The 15,715-nt window shown below is 36.5% G+C and overlaps 1 protein-coding gene across 1 annotated transcript in view; it reads left to right on the forward strand.

Moving 5' to 3' along the window:
• The window catches only part of thsd7aa (thrombospondin, type I, domain containing 7Aa), a 121,812-nt gene that overhangs the window by 59,250 nt on the left and 46,847 nt on the right, over nt 1-15,715 (forward strand). The window contains exons 4-6 of the mRNA XM_016530399.1: nt 4,495-4,676; nt 11,348-11,503; nt 14,074-14,277. Of these exons, the coding sequence (XP_016385885.1) occupies nt 4,495-4,676; nt 11,348-11,503; nt 14,074-14,277 (542 nt within the window). The remainder of the gene's footprint in view (nt 1-4,494; nt 4,677-11,347; nt 11,504-14,073; nt 14,278-15,715) is intronic.

Consider the following 15,715-nt stretch of genomic DNA (forward strand, 5'->3'; position numbering starts at 1 on the left):
ACGGTGAAAGCCGATCCGGCGATCCACAGCACTAAGTTGATGTATTTCCTCAGCGACCAGCACAGATCAGCTCCAGGTATGACGAAGCGGATATCGTCCTCTTTTGGAAGACCAAACAAAGTAGTTTCGCTTTCACAACGAAGCACACAGCGTCTTCAGGACATGGCTGCAGCGTCAACAATACTACAGTGAGAATAAAAGTTACGCCTTTTTTCTTTGCGTGAACATTTGGGCGGCGTTATGCAAATCTTCCCACATAGTGACATAGGTATGTGGGGGCGTGTTAGAACGAGCCGTTTTAGGTAGGCGTGGTTAACTCTTAACTTTTATAAAGAATATCTCTTTGGTTTTGAGACTTTAGTGTTTGCAACTTTACAGATCTTCTTTATGCACCAAGAGCTTGTAACACTCCAAAGAGAAATCGCATCATATGACCCCTTTAAAGGCAAAACAGTGTTTTGTTTTTTAATAATGAGAATGGCAGTATTAAACATTATAGATACATTGATGCTAAGTACAACTACAAAGTTAAAATACAGCTTGGATTATTTTGAACATTTAAATGAATGGCAGGATTTAAAATATATTTGAAGAGTTCAGATGCAAAAGTTTTAAATTTTCTTCTAAAATGAGCATTTTTCTCAGGCTCCTATGTGTAGGTTCAGTATTTTCACTTTAATGGCAATGAATAGGTTATTTTCATTGCCATTAAAGTGAAATAACTGAACATAAACATAGGAGCTTGATAAAAATGCTCATTTTAGAAGAAAATTTAAAACAGCACTTAGAGGCTTTTGCATCTGAACTCTTCATTTTTACAATAAAAAAAGAAGAGCTCAAATGCAACAGGGACTTCTGTGCAGAGTTTTGAGTCAATGTTTTTTTTTTTTTTTTTTTTTTTTTTTTTTTTTTTTTTTTTTTTTTTTTTTTTTTTTTTTTGTTTTGATGCTCATTTTAGAAGAAAATTTAAAACAGCACTTAGAGGCTTTTGCATCTGAACTCTTCATTTTTACAATAAAAAAAGAAGAGCTCAAATGCAACAGGGACTTCTGTGCAGAGTTTTGAGTCAATGTTTTTTTTTTTTTTTGTTTTGTTTTGTTTTGTTTTGTTTTGTTTTGTTTTGGTTTGGTTTGGTTTGTTTTTGTTGTTTTGTGAATTTGCCTGAGTCATCCAAAGGAATAATTTCTTATGAATGCTGTAAGAGACAGCAGCTATGTTTCCATCACCCTGTTTTTATGCACATTTTGAAGTATCACATCAGAAACGAGTGATGGAAATGCCAAATTTCTAATACAAATCCCTTAATTCACAAAAAAGTTTTTTCGCTCGCTTAAGGTGGTTTTTGACTAAGGGCAAAAAAGGATTAATGTGAATATTGGGAGATGGAAACACACTTACCGAATAAATTCCTCCATGCGCATCAAAATCTGACTAACCAGCGGCCCGATCTTGTTCCACAGCATCTGAAATGTTGTTATGGTCATTTTGAAATGCCAGAGAAAAGTCTGTCATCAAAGTATTTCTGTATAATTGCCTCCCAGAGATGTTACACAAATACGTTCGTTTCGTCTGCTGTGCGTAATAATAGTAGGTGCAAGTAATTTATTATATATGAAAATTATTATATTCAGTGGCTTCTCCTACTTTTCTTACTGATAAATAGTGCCAGCTTACAAGGAAGTGACGATTTTGTTCTCTTTGACTCGTTGGATGGAAACAGTGCTTATTCGCAAATGTTTTATGCAATATTTCAATTTTGCGCATAAGTTACATTAAACCCGGCTAGTGAGAGAAATTTTAATCATTACTCTCTTTGTTTCCATCCAATATAGCTCTCAGATCTCATTTGTGTGAGTGTACATGGTACATTAAAACATGTCACATCAGGTTTAGCATCTTGTGGAAGTCTGTAATATATCTTTATTTGAATCAAAAGTTGACAAAATTTTGAATCGTTATTCTCTTTAAATGTTGCCATCTGATAGAGCACATTCACGTTAGCATACGTAAAAGTATGGTGCATTAAAACACAGCACATCTCAATTAGAATATTGTGAATGTTTGTAAAATCTGTTTATTTGAATCAATTTAATTTAATTCATTCATATTTAATATATATGTAAACGTATTGGGAAACTGCTTTGCTGGTGGTGCATTATGCTACTTAACTATTAACATTTCCTATGCAGTGCATTACTCATTCAAGTATCCAAAAAAAAAAAGCTTTCTCATTTCACACATTATGTGTAGCTCAAGTATAGTGCATAAATGAAAAGAGAGGCCCTCAAAACAAAATATTGAATGCAGTTTTGTCAGAAGCACACTGACTCACAGCTCATGAATATGGAGCTCTGCATTTGTGAGGTCAAATGGTCTTCATTTTGAATCTGTGAAAAAGTTTGAGAGCCATTACCATGGAAAGTCAGCAGGAATTCTCTACTGGTTTTAAAATACAACCCACTGAATCTAAATCAAAATCTGAAATACATTTTTCATATTCTTTCATTTACACTACAGAAGCAAAGCAAGGGACCATTTCCCTCTTAGTTTAGAGTGCATACTCATGGTCAAGAAATGTTTTCAAAAGATGCTCTCTTTTCTTTTTAATCTTCTTATTTGAACTCTTCTAAAAGCTGGAAGCCAGATTTGTTATACTGAAGGTCACTGGACATTTAAACACACAGCACACAAATGCACACACGCATACACACACACTACCAGCACTTCCCCCCGAGCATGCCCTCCAGCTTTTGATCAGCGAGACACATGTGGAAAAGAAATGGTGATCAAAGGCCAACGGTAAAGAGGAGGTGCTTTCCTTTTCAGCCAGTGCTAACACTGGTAACACTGAACCAGAAGTTATTTTTTTTGTCTCATTTATGTGTATCAACATTTCATTAGTAAAGACTCTAAGACCTTTACTGAAATGACCATAAATTAATTGGATATGGTTATAACTGTTTCAGATTTTATATATAAAAAAAAATCAACAATTACCCTCGCACACCTGTAGGTAATTGATAGGTGCATAGGAAAAACGACCAAAAGCAGGTCCAAATTCAAAACAAAAAATAATAAATCCCACACACTATTCGTCCTTGCAAATGTATCAAAATATAAATGTATTCACTCACAATGTTGCGGTCCATGACCTTCATCAGGCATGTTGAATAAATAAGGGAATAAAAATAAAATAAATGTTATAGAATAAAAAAGGGCGGATAGCATGCAGGATTTATTCTTTTTTGTAAAAAAAAAGAAATAAAAAAATCCAAAATAGTTTGTTGTAAAATCAAAAATATTTATACATAACACAAATATCCTAAATATGTTAACATAACACAACATAACATAACAAAACATAACATAATTTAACAAGTCAGACACTGAAAGAAACTAGTAAAGAAAACTAATTTATTTGTAAAATGTATAGAAAAAACATGAACTAAATGAAATTTAGGCATTGCCTTGGCAACTAAGTGAAATAAGTTCAGTTGAAGCACTATAATTACTAACTGAAAATAAAGTAAAGCTGAAACTGTATACTATAACTAATAACTAATTAACTGATTAAAACTAAATAGTAATATTTAAAAAAAAATGCACATAAAGAATTACTAAATTAAAATGAAAACTGAAAATATAAAATGTATAGCTAATTCAAAATATTAATAAAAACTATAGTAGTATATAAATAATACTAAAATAACACTATGTAGTCAAAAATTACTTTTTCCCCAGTTTTTATTTTTTATTTTTAATAGTTTAAGTTAATAATAACACTGGGTCCAGGCTAGTTTGGTGCTGGTCTAGCTAGTGGAAGTAGCTAGTAGCCAGTGAAGTCTGGTGGTTAAGTTAAAATGGAATGTCCTTACAAAAATTAACCATGGTTTTACTGGATATAAAACAAAACAAACAAAAACAAAACTATAGTTAAACCATGGTAACCAAAAAGTAACCATGGATTCACTATGCTAACCATAGTTTAACTGTGGTATTTATAGTAAAACTGTGGTTTTACAAATGGTAATCAATACACCAAAAAACATGGTTACTACCCTTTTACTAGAATACATGGTTACATGGTTTTCATAAGGGTGTCTCTGGACAGGAAAATATCTCATTAAAAAATGCATATGATAATAAGTACAGTGTGTCATTTTTGTTGCAACATTTCTATCCATAGCTCAGCTTTTGATGCTGTTTCCCTAGTGTTCTTTCGCTAACATGATCAATCAAAAAGCAGCAGCCCAGCCATCAAACTCAATGATGCTCAATAAAGCTATGACCTTAGCACGCATCCTGACTGACGTGGCTTCTGATTAGTCTATTTAAAATCATCTATATTTATAACTCCAAAGGACAGACCAAAGTATTTTATTTTTGTGTAATAAAAACAAATCTCTAGCCTTCAGAGGATAAATTAAGAGAACATTAAATACTCATCAGCACACGTCTATTCACCAAATTTCTTTCCTTCCTCTGTCTCCGCAGGTATAATTGGCGAACCACAGAGTGGAGCGACTGCAGGGTGGATGTGCTCCTCAGCCAACAGGACCGTCGCCGGAGCAACCAGACAGGGCTCTGCGGAGGCGGGGTTCAAACCAGGGAGGTCTACTGCGTTCAAGCCCCCACCGAAACCTCATCTAACCTCAGCTCCCTCAAGAACAAAGATGGTAACAAAACTATCAAATTCAGTGTCTTAATCCTCTGCTTGTGGTTAATGCACTTGATGGTTTAACGATATGTCCCGAACCCATTCTGATCTCTCTCCCCAATCATTTCCTGTCACATTCTCACCAATTGTTTGAACTTGATGCAAGTCCCACACGCAGTGTATGCGAGCACACAAACACTTTCCATTCTTTGAATATAACTGAATCCAGATGATTTAATAGATAAAAATTAGGATTTGGCAATCATTCTTTTACTAGTGAGAACAGGGGCTGCAGTCAGCATCATCTTACATTTGTTGTGCATGTATTTTTTATGCTAGCGTTAACATTAAAACAAGTTCATCCATGTGCTCAACTCAAAACTTGCCAAGACCCATATTGTGAAGATGGCGCAGTCTCTTGAATTAGAGCCCAGCTTCCAAAAATGTTCCCAGTTGGTGCTGACATCAACAGTATGGCAGCATATGATTATGGCAATATGATTTAAGCATTTCAGTGAATTTGTGAGATATAATGATAGTTATTATTCTTGCATGAATTGAGAATAAATAAATAAATAATGCAAACGAAGAGCAATTATATAAGTGTGATATGTTGCTTAAATCAGGGATTTGTGTCACGGGATGTACTTTTCAGTTATACAGTTTGTTTATTATTTGAAAATTTGCTTTGACATTTTCGGAGATGTGAGCTCCAGGCGTCAGTTGCTGTTCAGCTCTCATGAACCCATCGAGAACAGCCTTACCTCGGCCAGTTCTGGAATTTGCCACTGGTTATGATGTCTCTATAACATGAGCTATAATTTGTTTTGGGTAAATCTAACGGGCAGTCTTTGGTATTAATCTATTATTTGTTCCAGAGCAAAGTTTCATAACTTTATATTTTTATATATTTTAATGCTGTATCAGAGCACTGCCTTGTATTTTTGACTGAATTCATTAGCAATTGCCAAGTTTTGTCATGAAACACTAGATGGCGCAGGCTGATGGGTCCTTTACGCAAACTGATGAGATTCACAGCTACTTGTCACAAGCTGATTGGTTCATGTTGCATACACAGCCAATGAGCTTACTGCATTACATTTAAATGGCTGGTTAGCATTCACTAGAGCAGTTCCCAGTGCGCTTTCAGAGTTCCTCTGAAACCTTCCACCTCCCCAGCTCCACCTGTATAGATCTGCTATGGGTTATTATATATGCTATTTGTCCAGCAGCTAGTCTTAAATACTCATTTGGTATTTAGAAAAGCTCTCTGTGTTAATGATGGTTATTTTGTCTGAATCACAGTTGTGCTGATATAGAGCAATATCGCACGGCTACTCATGTGATATTTGATAAAAGTTTGTGTGACTAACATGCTTGATGCTAAGTTATATTTGGTCAAATCGCCTTCCTGTTTTTGGCTCTGGTCACCTCTGCCCCACTACAGACTTACAGGCTCACTGTGAGCTGTTAGACAAAGATCAGTTGATGTTTGTACTGTGGTACACAATTCAAGCCAACATATAATTGGATTGCTTTTTAAAGGCTGGAATTAGATCACCAGGGGGAAATTAAGGAATAAAGAAGGCAGAGCTGTACAAATTAATGAGGCAGCTACTGTGGAATTTAAATGCTGATGCTGTCACAGACATACACACAGGTGCACATACACCCAAACACAAATTCTCTCTGGAGTAATACGACAGAAACCGGTAGGTGCCAGCACCTCATGCCATGCGCCAAGGCTGGTGCTGGGCCTGCGCTCACTCTCGGACTGACACAGAAACTCCCCTGCCATCTGCTCTGAGAGCTGAACCGGCGACCTCTCAGGGAACTTATTCAAATGTCCACAGCTGTCCTCAAGCAGTCATTGCCTGGTATGGCTTGGTCACACTACAGACAGGAAGACAAAGCATACAGAAAGCAGCTTGCCTTTTGAACTGAAACAAATAGGCTAAAACTCACAATGGTGTATTTAACATATATTGTAAGCTATGATTTTACTTGGAAAAAAAAAATGCCTGTGCTGATCCGCTGACGTTGTCTATTGAGGATTAAGTCTTTCAGCTGAGCAACATAGGCATCTTGTAGTCAGTGTAGTCAATTTTTGTTGTCAGTATGCTGTTACTTTTTTTTTTGTATGAAACACTAAAAATTAATTTTTAAGGAATCCTAACCTACAGTAGTCAAGATTTGAAGTGGATCAAAAAAGTTCATTAAAATAGTCCTAATACAAGAACGCATTTTGGTTTTAGGTTTTAGGACGACTTTGATGAAAGGTTTTGATCCACTTCAAATGTTGACTACTGTATATATTTTCTACATAACACCAAGTTCATTGAGAGCAAATCAAGTTCCAGAACAAAATCCACCACCTCATGTAGCTTATGCATTGGTGTTGAGCACAGTTGATAGTTTAGCTGTTGAAATTGGTAGAGATCTGTAATGCATGGACTTAAATGTGTAAATAAATAATGGCAAATTTTCTTTGTCTTTACTAGTGAATTTATAATTATTTTAGATATTATAATTTTATAATATCTGGAATTACCGTGAAACTGGTTTGAAAATGTTTTTTATTCTTATTCTTATTCTTATTCTTATTAACAGTTGCTGCTTAATATTTTTGTGGAAACCAGAATACATTCTTTTATTTTATTTTATTTATTTTCAGAACACCATCAAATTATTTTGTAAGAATATAGTCTTTACTGTCATTATTGATAAATGTAATACATCCTTGCTGAATAAAAGTATTATTATTTTTTTTATGATTAAAAAAAAAAACTGACCCCAAATTTGTACACTGTAGAAATCGTATAAACTATAATACTGAAAATATTTAGTGAGACAACAACAATACACCCAAAAAGTGCACACGCAATTTGTATCTCTTTTGTTGTGCATCTTGGTGAGTCAGGACCTTGGTGTCCAGCCTCCTGTATGTGAGGAAGTTCTGCCAGACAGTGCTGGAATCCCATCCGTAATGTGGTCTTAAGAGAAGCACATGGCACTGACTGCAGCTTCCTGCTGGGGGAGGTGACAGGCCTGGCGCGCTGACGGGTCACACAGTGACAGATGGAAGAACTGTGTGAGATAAAGAAAAGGAAAAGTGAAAGAACACCTGCACACTCTCACACACACCTCAAGCTTTTCCACACCTTGTCCAGCTCTGTCTCATGCTCTTTTTTTGAATAGTGTTTTTTTTTCTCTTTTGGTTTCCTTTGTTTTACCCATCATCTGTCTCAGCAAACATTGTTATATGTGAATTACATACAATTAATTTGATTAATTAATCTGCGTATCACATAATTAATTCAGTTTTTTTATTATTGATTGCCATCCATACTATTTTCCTCATTTTCCTGGTTTCCTTTTAATCGATGAAGAATCAATCAGCCACTTTTCCCCTCAGGGAGTTTCAGACAGATTTGAGAGGATTTCATTTCAAGCTCCACATGATTGGACATTTCCAAGTGATTTGCCACTGGGCCTTTGGAATTATTCACAGGTATTTATATACAGTGCATTAATGCCAGACAATGAGAGCATCAGGAGCGGTGGTTTACTCAAGGACAGACACCGTGTGCTTTAAGCAGATTTAATCTGGTCATTCAGTTCCAGGGATCATAGCTAAATCCTCTGTAGAAATTAGACTACTATGTTTGTCTGCACTCTATTTCAGTACAATGTGTGATGCCAGTACATATGAAACTTTGATACTTAAGGCATGTCCCACAACTTTATCTACCATTCGTTTTTTAAGGCAGCAACATAGCTACTTTTATATTAACCATCACACATTTGATTGTAATTATCAAAATGATGATCTCACAGTATCTTCTACTTCCCTTTGAAGGGATAGTTCACCCAAAAACAAAAATATTGTCATCATTTACTCACCCTCATTTTGAGTTTCTTTCTTCTGTTGAACACAAAAGAAGATACTGTTTTCATGCATGTTGGTAACCAAACATTTGACGGTGGCCATTGACTTCCACATTATTATTTTTTTCTCCATTCTAGGGAAGCCAATGGAACCTCATACAGGTTTGTAACAACTTGGGAGTAAATGTTGACAGAGTTTTCATTTTTTGGTGAACTATCCCTTTAATTTGTATAGATTCAAATATTAAATTTAAATGCACCCTTTTATTTCACAGATGTGTCACTCGTTGTCAATTTTTTTTTTAGAATTTTAATATTATTTTGTTGGTGTGTGTGGAGATCCATTGAAATTAAACCGTTTGAAACTGTAGTCTTGCATGAACGTATTTCACATTATTATGTATTTATTTTTGTGTCTGGCGGTGTTAACTCATATTAATAAATGAAATGCAAGGAAGTGGAAATGGAAGCTGTAGATGCACATGAACATACCTCTGAATTTACATTACCCCCTTACATTACAAAAACGTATTTTTCAGTGTTGTGTTCTGTTTTGCCAGTAGTGAAGAATCAGTGAAATATACTGTTTCCACGAACGTGAAAGCTTTGTTTGCATTCCAAATTCATTTTCAGTAATTTTGGGATTATGGATTCCTAAACCCATGTAATGAATGCCAGAATGGCACTGAACACAAAGTATGCATTTTACATATCAAAAGCAGCTTGTTGTCTTCCTCTCATGCCAATGGTGCTTCCCATCCGGCTTCCTGCTCTGCTGTTTGGGCCTGGGGAAGCTGTGCTTGATTTCCTCTCCCCACGGGTGGCTTCAGACATTTAGACAACAGGGGAAAGCAGCTGCTGTCGCGATCTTTATCCATTAACACATCTCAGTCATAGAGAGCAGAACGCAACAACAGTGTTCATTCATTTCAGCTCGGCCGTGTCGCTGTCTGTAATAAAATCAATGTTGCACCCCGTCGTGGATCTTTATGAGATATTCAACGCAGTGGCTTTGTTACAGAGCATCCATGCAGCACCGCCCCACGGGCAGGCCCGAGTTATTGATGATGATGATGGTGATGCAAGCAGGTGAATGTGTTGGCGGCTGTCAGACGGACAGAGGGACTGATGGGATACTGGTGCCATAATTAGGCCGGGGAAACCCTGGGTGGGCAAGCAGCAGACCATCTGGCCTCCAAGCGAGTGTTGTGCCACCTGAACAAGGTCAACCTACAAGGAGAGGGTCATTAATCAGGCTGGGTTAACAGTGCAGCGAAACGTGAGCCGCTGAGACAGGAAGTCAGACAGGTTTTTGCCCACCTCAATACCTCAACAGCACAACCACGTCCTAATAAGAAATACGGAGCGCATGGAGACAAGTCTGTTTGTGGGAATAAGGGAACTTGCATTTGCAAGTCAATTTGACATTTTTTGCAAATCAATTTTGTCAATTTGACAGCTAATTTCTTTTTTTGACATGTCTCTTTTGGAAGTAAATTCAGCATGCTAAATTGAGCATTTCTGCGGATGTTTGCCCCAGAGGAGCACTTCACCAAAAAAAAACCTTTTAATTTCTGTTTTAAACAAGCTCATATAAATCATTAATGACTCTGGCCATGCAATCAATCACTTAGATCGCACTGAAAATCTACACACACACAAAACATATAAACTGAATGATTTTAGAAATGGCTCAGGGCGCACAGAGAACACCTTTTGGACACGAAGCAATTTGCATGTGAATGAAGAGAAGATCCATCAAAGGGTATCGGCAGCAGATCTGTTCACGCACTGACCTTGCAGAAAGTCACCTACGGCTCGGAGCTGAAAGCACAGTTGCACTGAGTGCTGGTTACAGATAAAAAGAAAACAAGGACGAAAGGGGTCTTGGGAGATGTCTAGAAAAACATGTGCAATCAGGAGCACTTGTTTATGAGAATGATGTTCATCATGTCATTTTATCTCTTCATGTTCGAATTTTCAGACATATTGAAATGCTTCACATAACCTTATTAGGTACTTTTTGGGACACGTGTGGGCGATATAAATTTGAGTCCAATGCAACACAGTTCAACCAACGTCATTTCCCGCACCTATTCCCCCATCATTTATATATTCATATTCAATGTGTCCTTGCTGAATTAAAGTTATATTTATATTTAACTTTTATTCAGCAAGGACACATTAAATTGATCAAAAGTAACAGTAAAGACATGTATAATTTTATTTAATGTTAACTAATATATTGAAATGCTTCACATTGCCTTTTAAGGTACTGAGACTGCACCAAGTCCACCATCATTTTTACACTCTATTTAGGAAAATAAATAAATAAATCAATATATACACTATACCATTTTTTAAATAAATTAATGCTTTTATTCAGCAAGGACACATAAAATTGATCAAAAGCGACAGTAAGGGCATTTATAATATTATAAAAGATTCATTCTAAGAACCCTGAAGAAATTATAAAAATAAGAAAAAATTTTGAGCACTAAATCGCCATATTAGAATGGTTTCTATAGAATCAATGGATCATTTAAAATATATATTAAAAAATAATAATTAATTATAATATTGCAAAATACTACTAATTTTACTTTATTGTTGCCTTTGTTAACGTAAGATACAAAATCTTATGAAACTTTTGTGTGTGTGTATAAATTAAATATCTGAAATAGTTTTGGACTTATTATTTAAATCATATACTTGCATGAATGAGCTGTATATTCTTACTCAATTTGCGGTACATCTATTTTTATAGGGACTCTGTAACAATGTGTGTCTGTGTCTCCTCAGGCTTGCGGCCAGTGAACAGTGACCTGTGTCTGGGCGTTTCTCCTAACACCACCCAGCTCTGCCATATTCCCTGTCCTGTGGAGTGTGAGGTGTCCTCCTGGAGCGCATGGGGGCCCTGCACCTTTGAAAACTGTCAGGATCAGTCCACAAAGAAAGGTAAGCTTGAACTACAGGATCACTTCATCTTTTACAGTTGTGTTTGGGGAGCGGTCGTTTCACCCATCTCGCTAAAACAGAGCAGATCAATAAAACGTCCTCTTTCATTGTAAATCTCTTGAATTGTGTACGGGAAGCCTTTCAACACATAACTCACTCCGCCCCAGCTCTCACCAGTGGTGGAAAGAGTACCGAAAAAATATGCTCAAGTAAAAGTGCCATTACCTTCCAAAAAATGTAGTGTGAGTAGAGTAAAAGTACTTGTTCAAAAAACTACTTGAGTAAGAGTAAAAGAGTAGGTTATTTAAAAGTACTCATGAGTATTGAGTAGTGAGTACTGAGCTGTGGATTCTACCCCCTCATAACAAACGCTCTACACCGCAATTGATACATTTGAAAAATTTTGTACATTCTGTAATTCACATTATCTTATTTGTCATAAAGAATGAAGAGTATCTATCATCCAGCAGTTTTAATTTTGACTGACAACTCTTTAAAATACATCAAAACACCACGGAAACAGTATTCAGTTGAATAAAAGATGAAAGTTATTCTCAGTACAATCATCCCCCTCACCTCTATCTGCGCCATCAGCATCCGGGCCATAAACTTATCAATGCCTGCTGGGGCAGAAGATTCATTTTCTCAACGGTTTATGAACCAGGAGCATTGTAGAGGGAACAACAAACAAAAGGGGCCCACAGAACAATAAAACATGTCAGGAAATAGACAAAAGACAAATCAAGGGTTAGATGGCTTCAAAGAGACACACACAAGCTTCAGATGGTCTCTGGAAGGAACCCAATCTGCTGGATTCACAGGATGGTGGTTTACCGAATGCTGCTGACAGTTGGTATAGTGTATCAAAGGTGCTGGTACGCTGGCTGCTTTCCTCGTTAATTATGGCTGGGACAGCGACCCGTGCCATGACTAATGCATATTGACTCTTCCCTAATGAAGCGACTCAAAAGGATGGGATGGGAGGAAATTCTCCACCATGCATCTTAATGATCCAATTCGTCGGTCATCTGACGTGACTTCTCCGTTCCCTCCTTCAGGGAACGAGGGTTACATACGTAACCGAGACGTTATTAAAACAGCAAGACTGTTCTTTTGTAATATATCAGTAATCTTTATTATAGCCTCAACAAGCTACAAAAATAAGCTTGATGGGAGATAAAGTACAAATTACATGTGACATCTCAATAACATGTCAGTGTGCACCTTAGACGTGATGACCCATGAGATCCTGATGAGATTTTTGTGCGGCTGTGCCTTTTGTCTATTTTTGATTAACAGGGGCTCATATAAAACCCAGTATCGTGCTTTTGTCTGATAAAGAGACAGAGGCAGCATGTGCCATCAGACACCTCCAGGCTGACTGACAGAACGTGATACAATCCCCTTATACACCCACAATGAGCTCTACGCAGACCTTCTGATTAAATAAAGCCAGGAGGAGAGCGCAGGACAGAAGTCATCAGAAAAAGGAACAACGCTGGCATGTCCAACTAACTCCTAAAGGCCCCCCTCTCCCATATTACCTTATCGGCCCCAGACAGCAATGTGGATTAAACCAGAGGCCAGGGAGCAGAGAGGGGAGGGTGATGGCAGGGTACGTGTAGGTGACCTTGCGCCGGTCATGAGTCCAGTCCACCCATTTTCATTCCTCTGGAGCCCTTTTCCTGCCCTTGAATGGGAATACCCCTGGCGTCAAAGCCTCTTCTGTATTAATGGATTGCTGAATGCATTAGTCCCTTTGGTGAAAGGCAAGCATAATGAGGGAGGAATAATAATATTCATTATGATGAGTTGCTCCAGTAATTTCTGTCATCTTGCACGCTTAATGGACCGATATGTTTAATGTAATATTACAGTGATTGTGCAATGACACACTGTGACAGTTTAGAGGGCTAACGCAAGGGATTGCACCGACTAGTCGATTTGTTCAGACACTAGTCGGGCAAGCGTTGGCTCGGTGTGAACTTCAGGAGAAAAATGTATCTGTCCACAAACTGCTTTATTGGGAAATGCATGAATAAAATATATGACTAATTCAAAAGAATGACTGTCCAAATAGGGTAAAGTGATTATTTTATGTATTCTTTGTAAAATATTTGTATGTAATAATAATATATACCAGTATATATATATATATATATATATATATATATATAAATATTTCTATTTAGCCTTATTTTTGATTCAGTAATTTTAGTACGTCAACTTAAAATATATATTTTTAGTTTTATATATTATATTATATTATATATATAATCTTTATTTCAGTTAACGAATAGTTTAAGGTTTTTTGTTTGTTTGCTTGTTTTGTATAATGACCTGTAATTGCCTATTTGAAATCATGTGAAAGTGAAAGCTTGTTGAATTTGCATTGTGCAATAAACAAAAAATTTGAACAGATACATTTACTAATAAATTACTTTTTGGGTTGACTGTTTGACTAGTTTACATGATTCAACCCTATTTGCGCTCTTTACTCCCACCGATTAACTCAATGGAGTGAATCAATAACAAGAATGACTTTGAGTCTCATCCGTGTTCTTCGACAGGTTTCAAACTGAGGAAAAGGAAAATCTTGAATGAGCCCACAGGTGGCACAGGAAATTGCCCCCACCTGACGGAGGCAATTCCCTGTGAGGAGCCCAGTTGCTATGAATGGCTGCTGGTGAAGCTGGAGGAGTGTGTGCCTGACAATGACAAAGTATGTGGACCGGGAACCCAGAACCCACAAGTACAGTGCGTCAACAGTGACGGTAAGTGATACGTACACCTTCCATCTGCATGATATGGGACTGTCCACTCATAAGCATTCAAGCTAATTAAAAATCTTTGCCTGAATAGACTTTCTATTTAAGGGTCATGCCCAGGCGTGCAGTGTGTTGAATGCAGCAACAAACCCAGATTGTTTTGTTCTTGTACAGCTGGGTCCATTTTTGAACTCTGTCCATAGGGCTTATGGTTCTGGACTCACGCCCAATGCCGTAATTGCTGTTTGTGCACAGGCGGCTGGTAGTACTTCTCTATTGTTAGAGTGGCCAGAGGGGAAATTCAGAGCAATAAGAAGTGGCACTGCTGCCTTTTACTCTTCAGAACACAAAGCCACATGTGCTGGGGCGGTCTACTGTCTAACTAGCCCAAAGGCCCCAAACTCTCCAATAGCGTCTGGATGTTATTGGCTTGACTGAGTATACACGATAGCTAGGGAAACCAACACCAGCACCATCTGTGAGATCAGAGAAAAATACAGTTTAACTGGGGACAAGCACATGCCTGGATCTGTGACCATAGCTGACACTAATGCCTCAATATACTGAAAGAGAGGAGAGCTGGGATGGCTGTAACACTTCTGTAACTTTTTGTGGTAGGTTGTAACTTAATCAAATAAATGCAGTCTTGGTTGAGCATAAGAGACTTCTTTCGAAAATATAAAAAAAAATCTTACAGATCCCAAAATCTTTAGTGGTAACATACATGCAAACAAAAAAAACATGAAACACAAATGACTTAATATTGCTTATGCTCTCTGTGTATTTAGAGTTATTACATTGTTTACTCTTACTGTTTGAGAAGCTTTTGTCAAAAGCCACTTTTATATCTAATTATGTAGTGCTGGAAAATCTCCCATCTGTCTTGGTTTTGATTTACATTATTTATACATAAATTATTGTAATTCCAACAACCACAAGTTATTCTAAGCATTTTAATTCAAAAAGGTAAAAAAAGATACAAACAAATAGGTGAATTATTGAATAAATATACTACTTTTTTTTTTGAAAGAAAGAAAGAAATTAATACTTACCTAATATAATTCAGCAAGAACAAATTAACTTGATCAAAAGTGACAGTAAATACAATTATGATGTTACAAAATATTTATATTTCAAATAATTGCTTTTGAACGTTCTATTCGTCAAAGAATACTGAAAAAATATATATGTTTCCAAAAAATGCTGTTTTCAACATGATAATAATAAGAAATGTTTCTTGAGCAGCAAAATCATATTAAAAAGCATATTAGATCATAAAAATCATTAAAAAAGCATATTAGAAAGATTTCTGAAGGATAATGTGACTGGAGTAATCATGCAGAAAAATCAGCTTTCCATCACAGGAATAAATTACATTTTTAATAAATATTAAAATAGAAAAGAGTTATTTAAATTATAATAATATTTCACATTATTACTGTTA

Source organism: Sinocyclocheilus rhinocerous, unplaced genomic scaffold (assembly GCF_001515625.1).
Source record: "Sinocyclocheilus rhinocerous isolate Xijiao unplaced genomic scaffold, SAMN03320098_v1.1 scaffold781, whole genome shotgun sequence".
Taxonomy (NCBI): Eukaryota; Metazoa; Chordata; class Actinopteri; order Cypriniformes; family Cyprinidae; genus Sinocyclocheilus; species Sinocyclocheilus rhinocerous.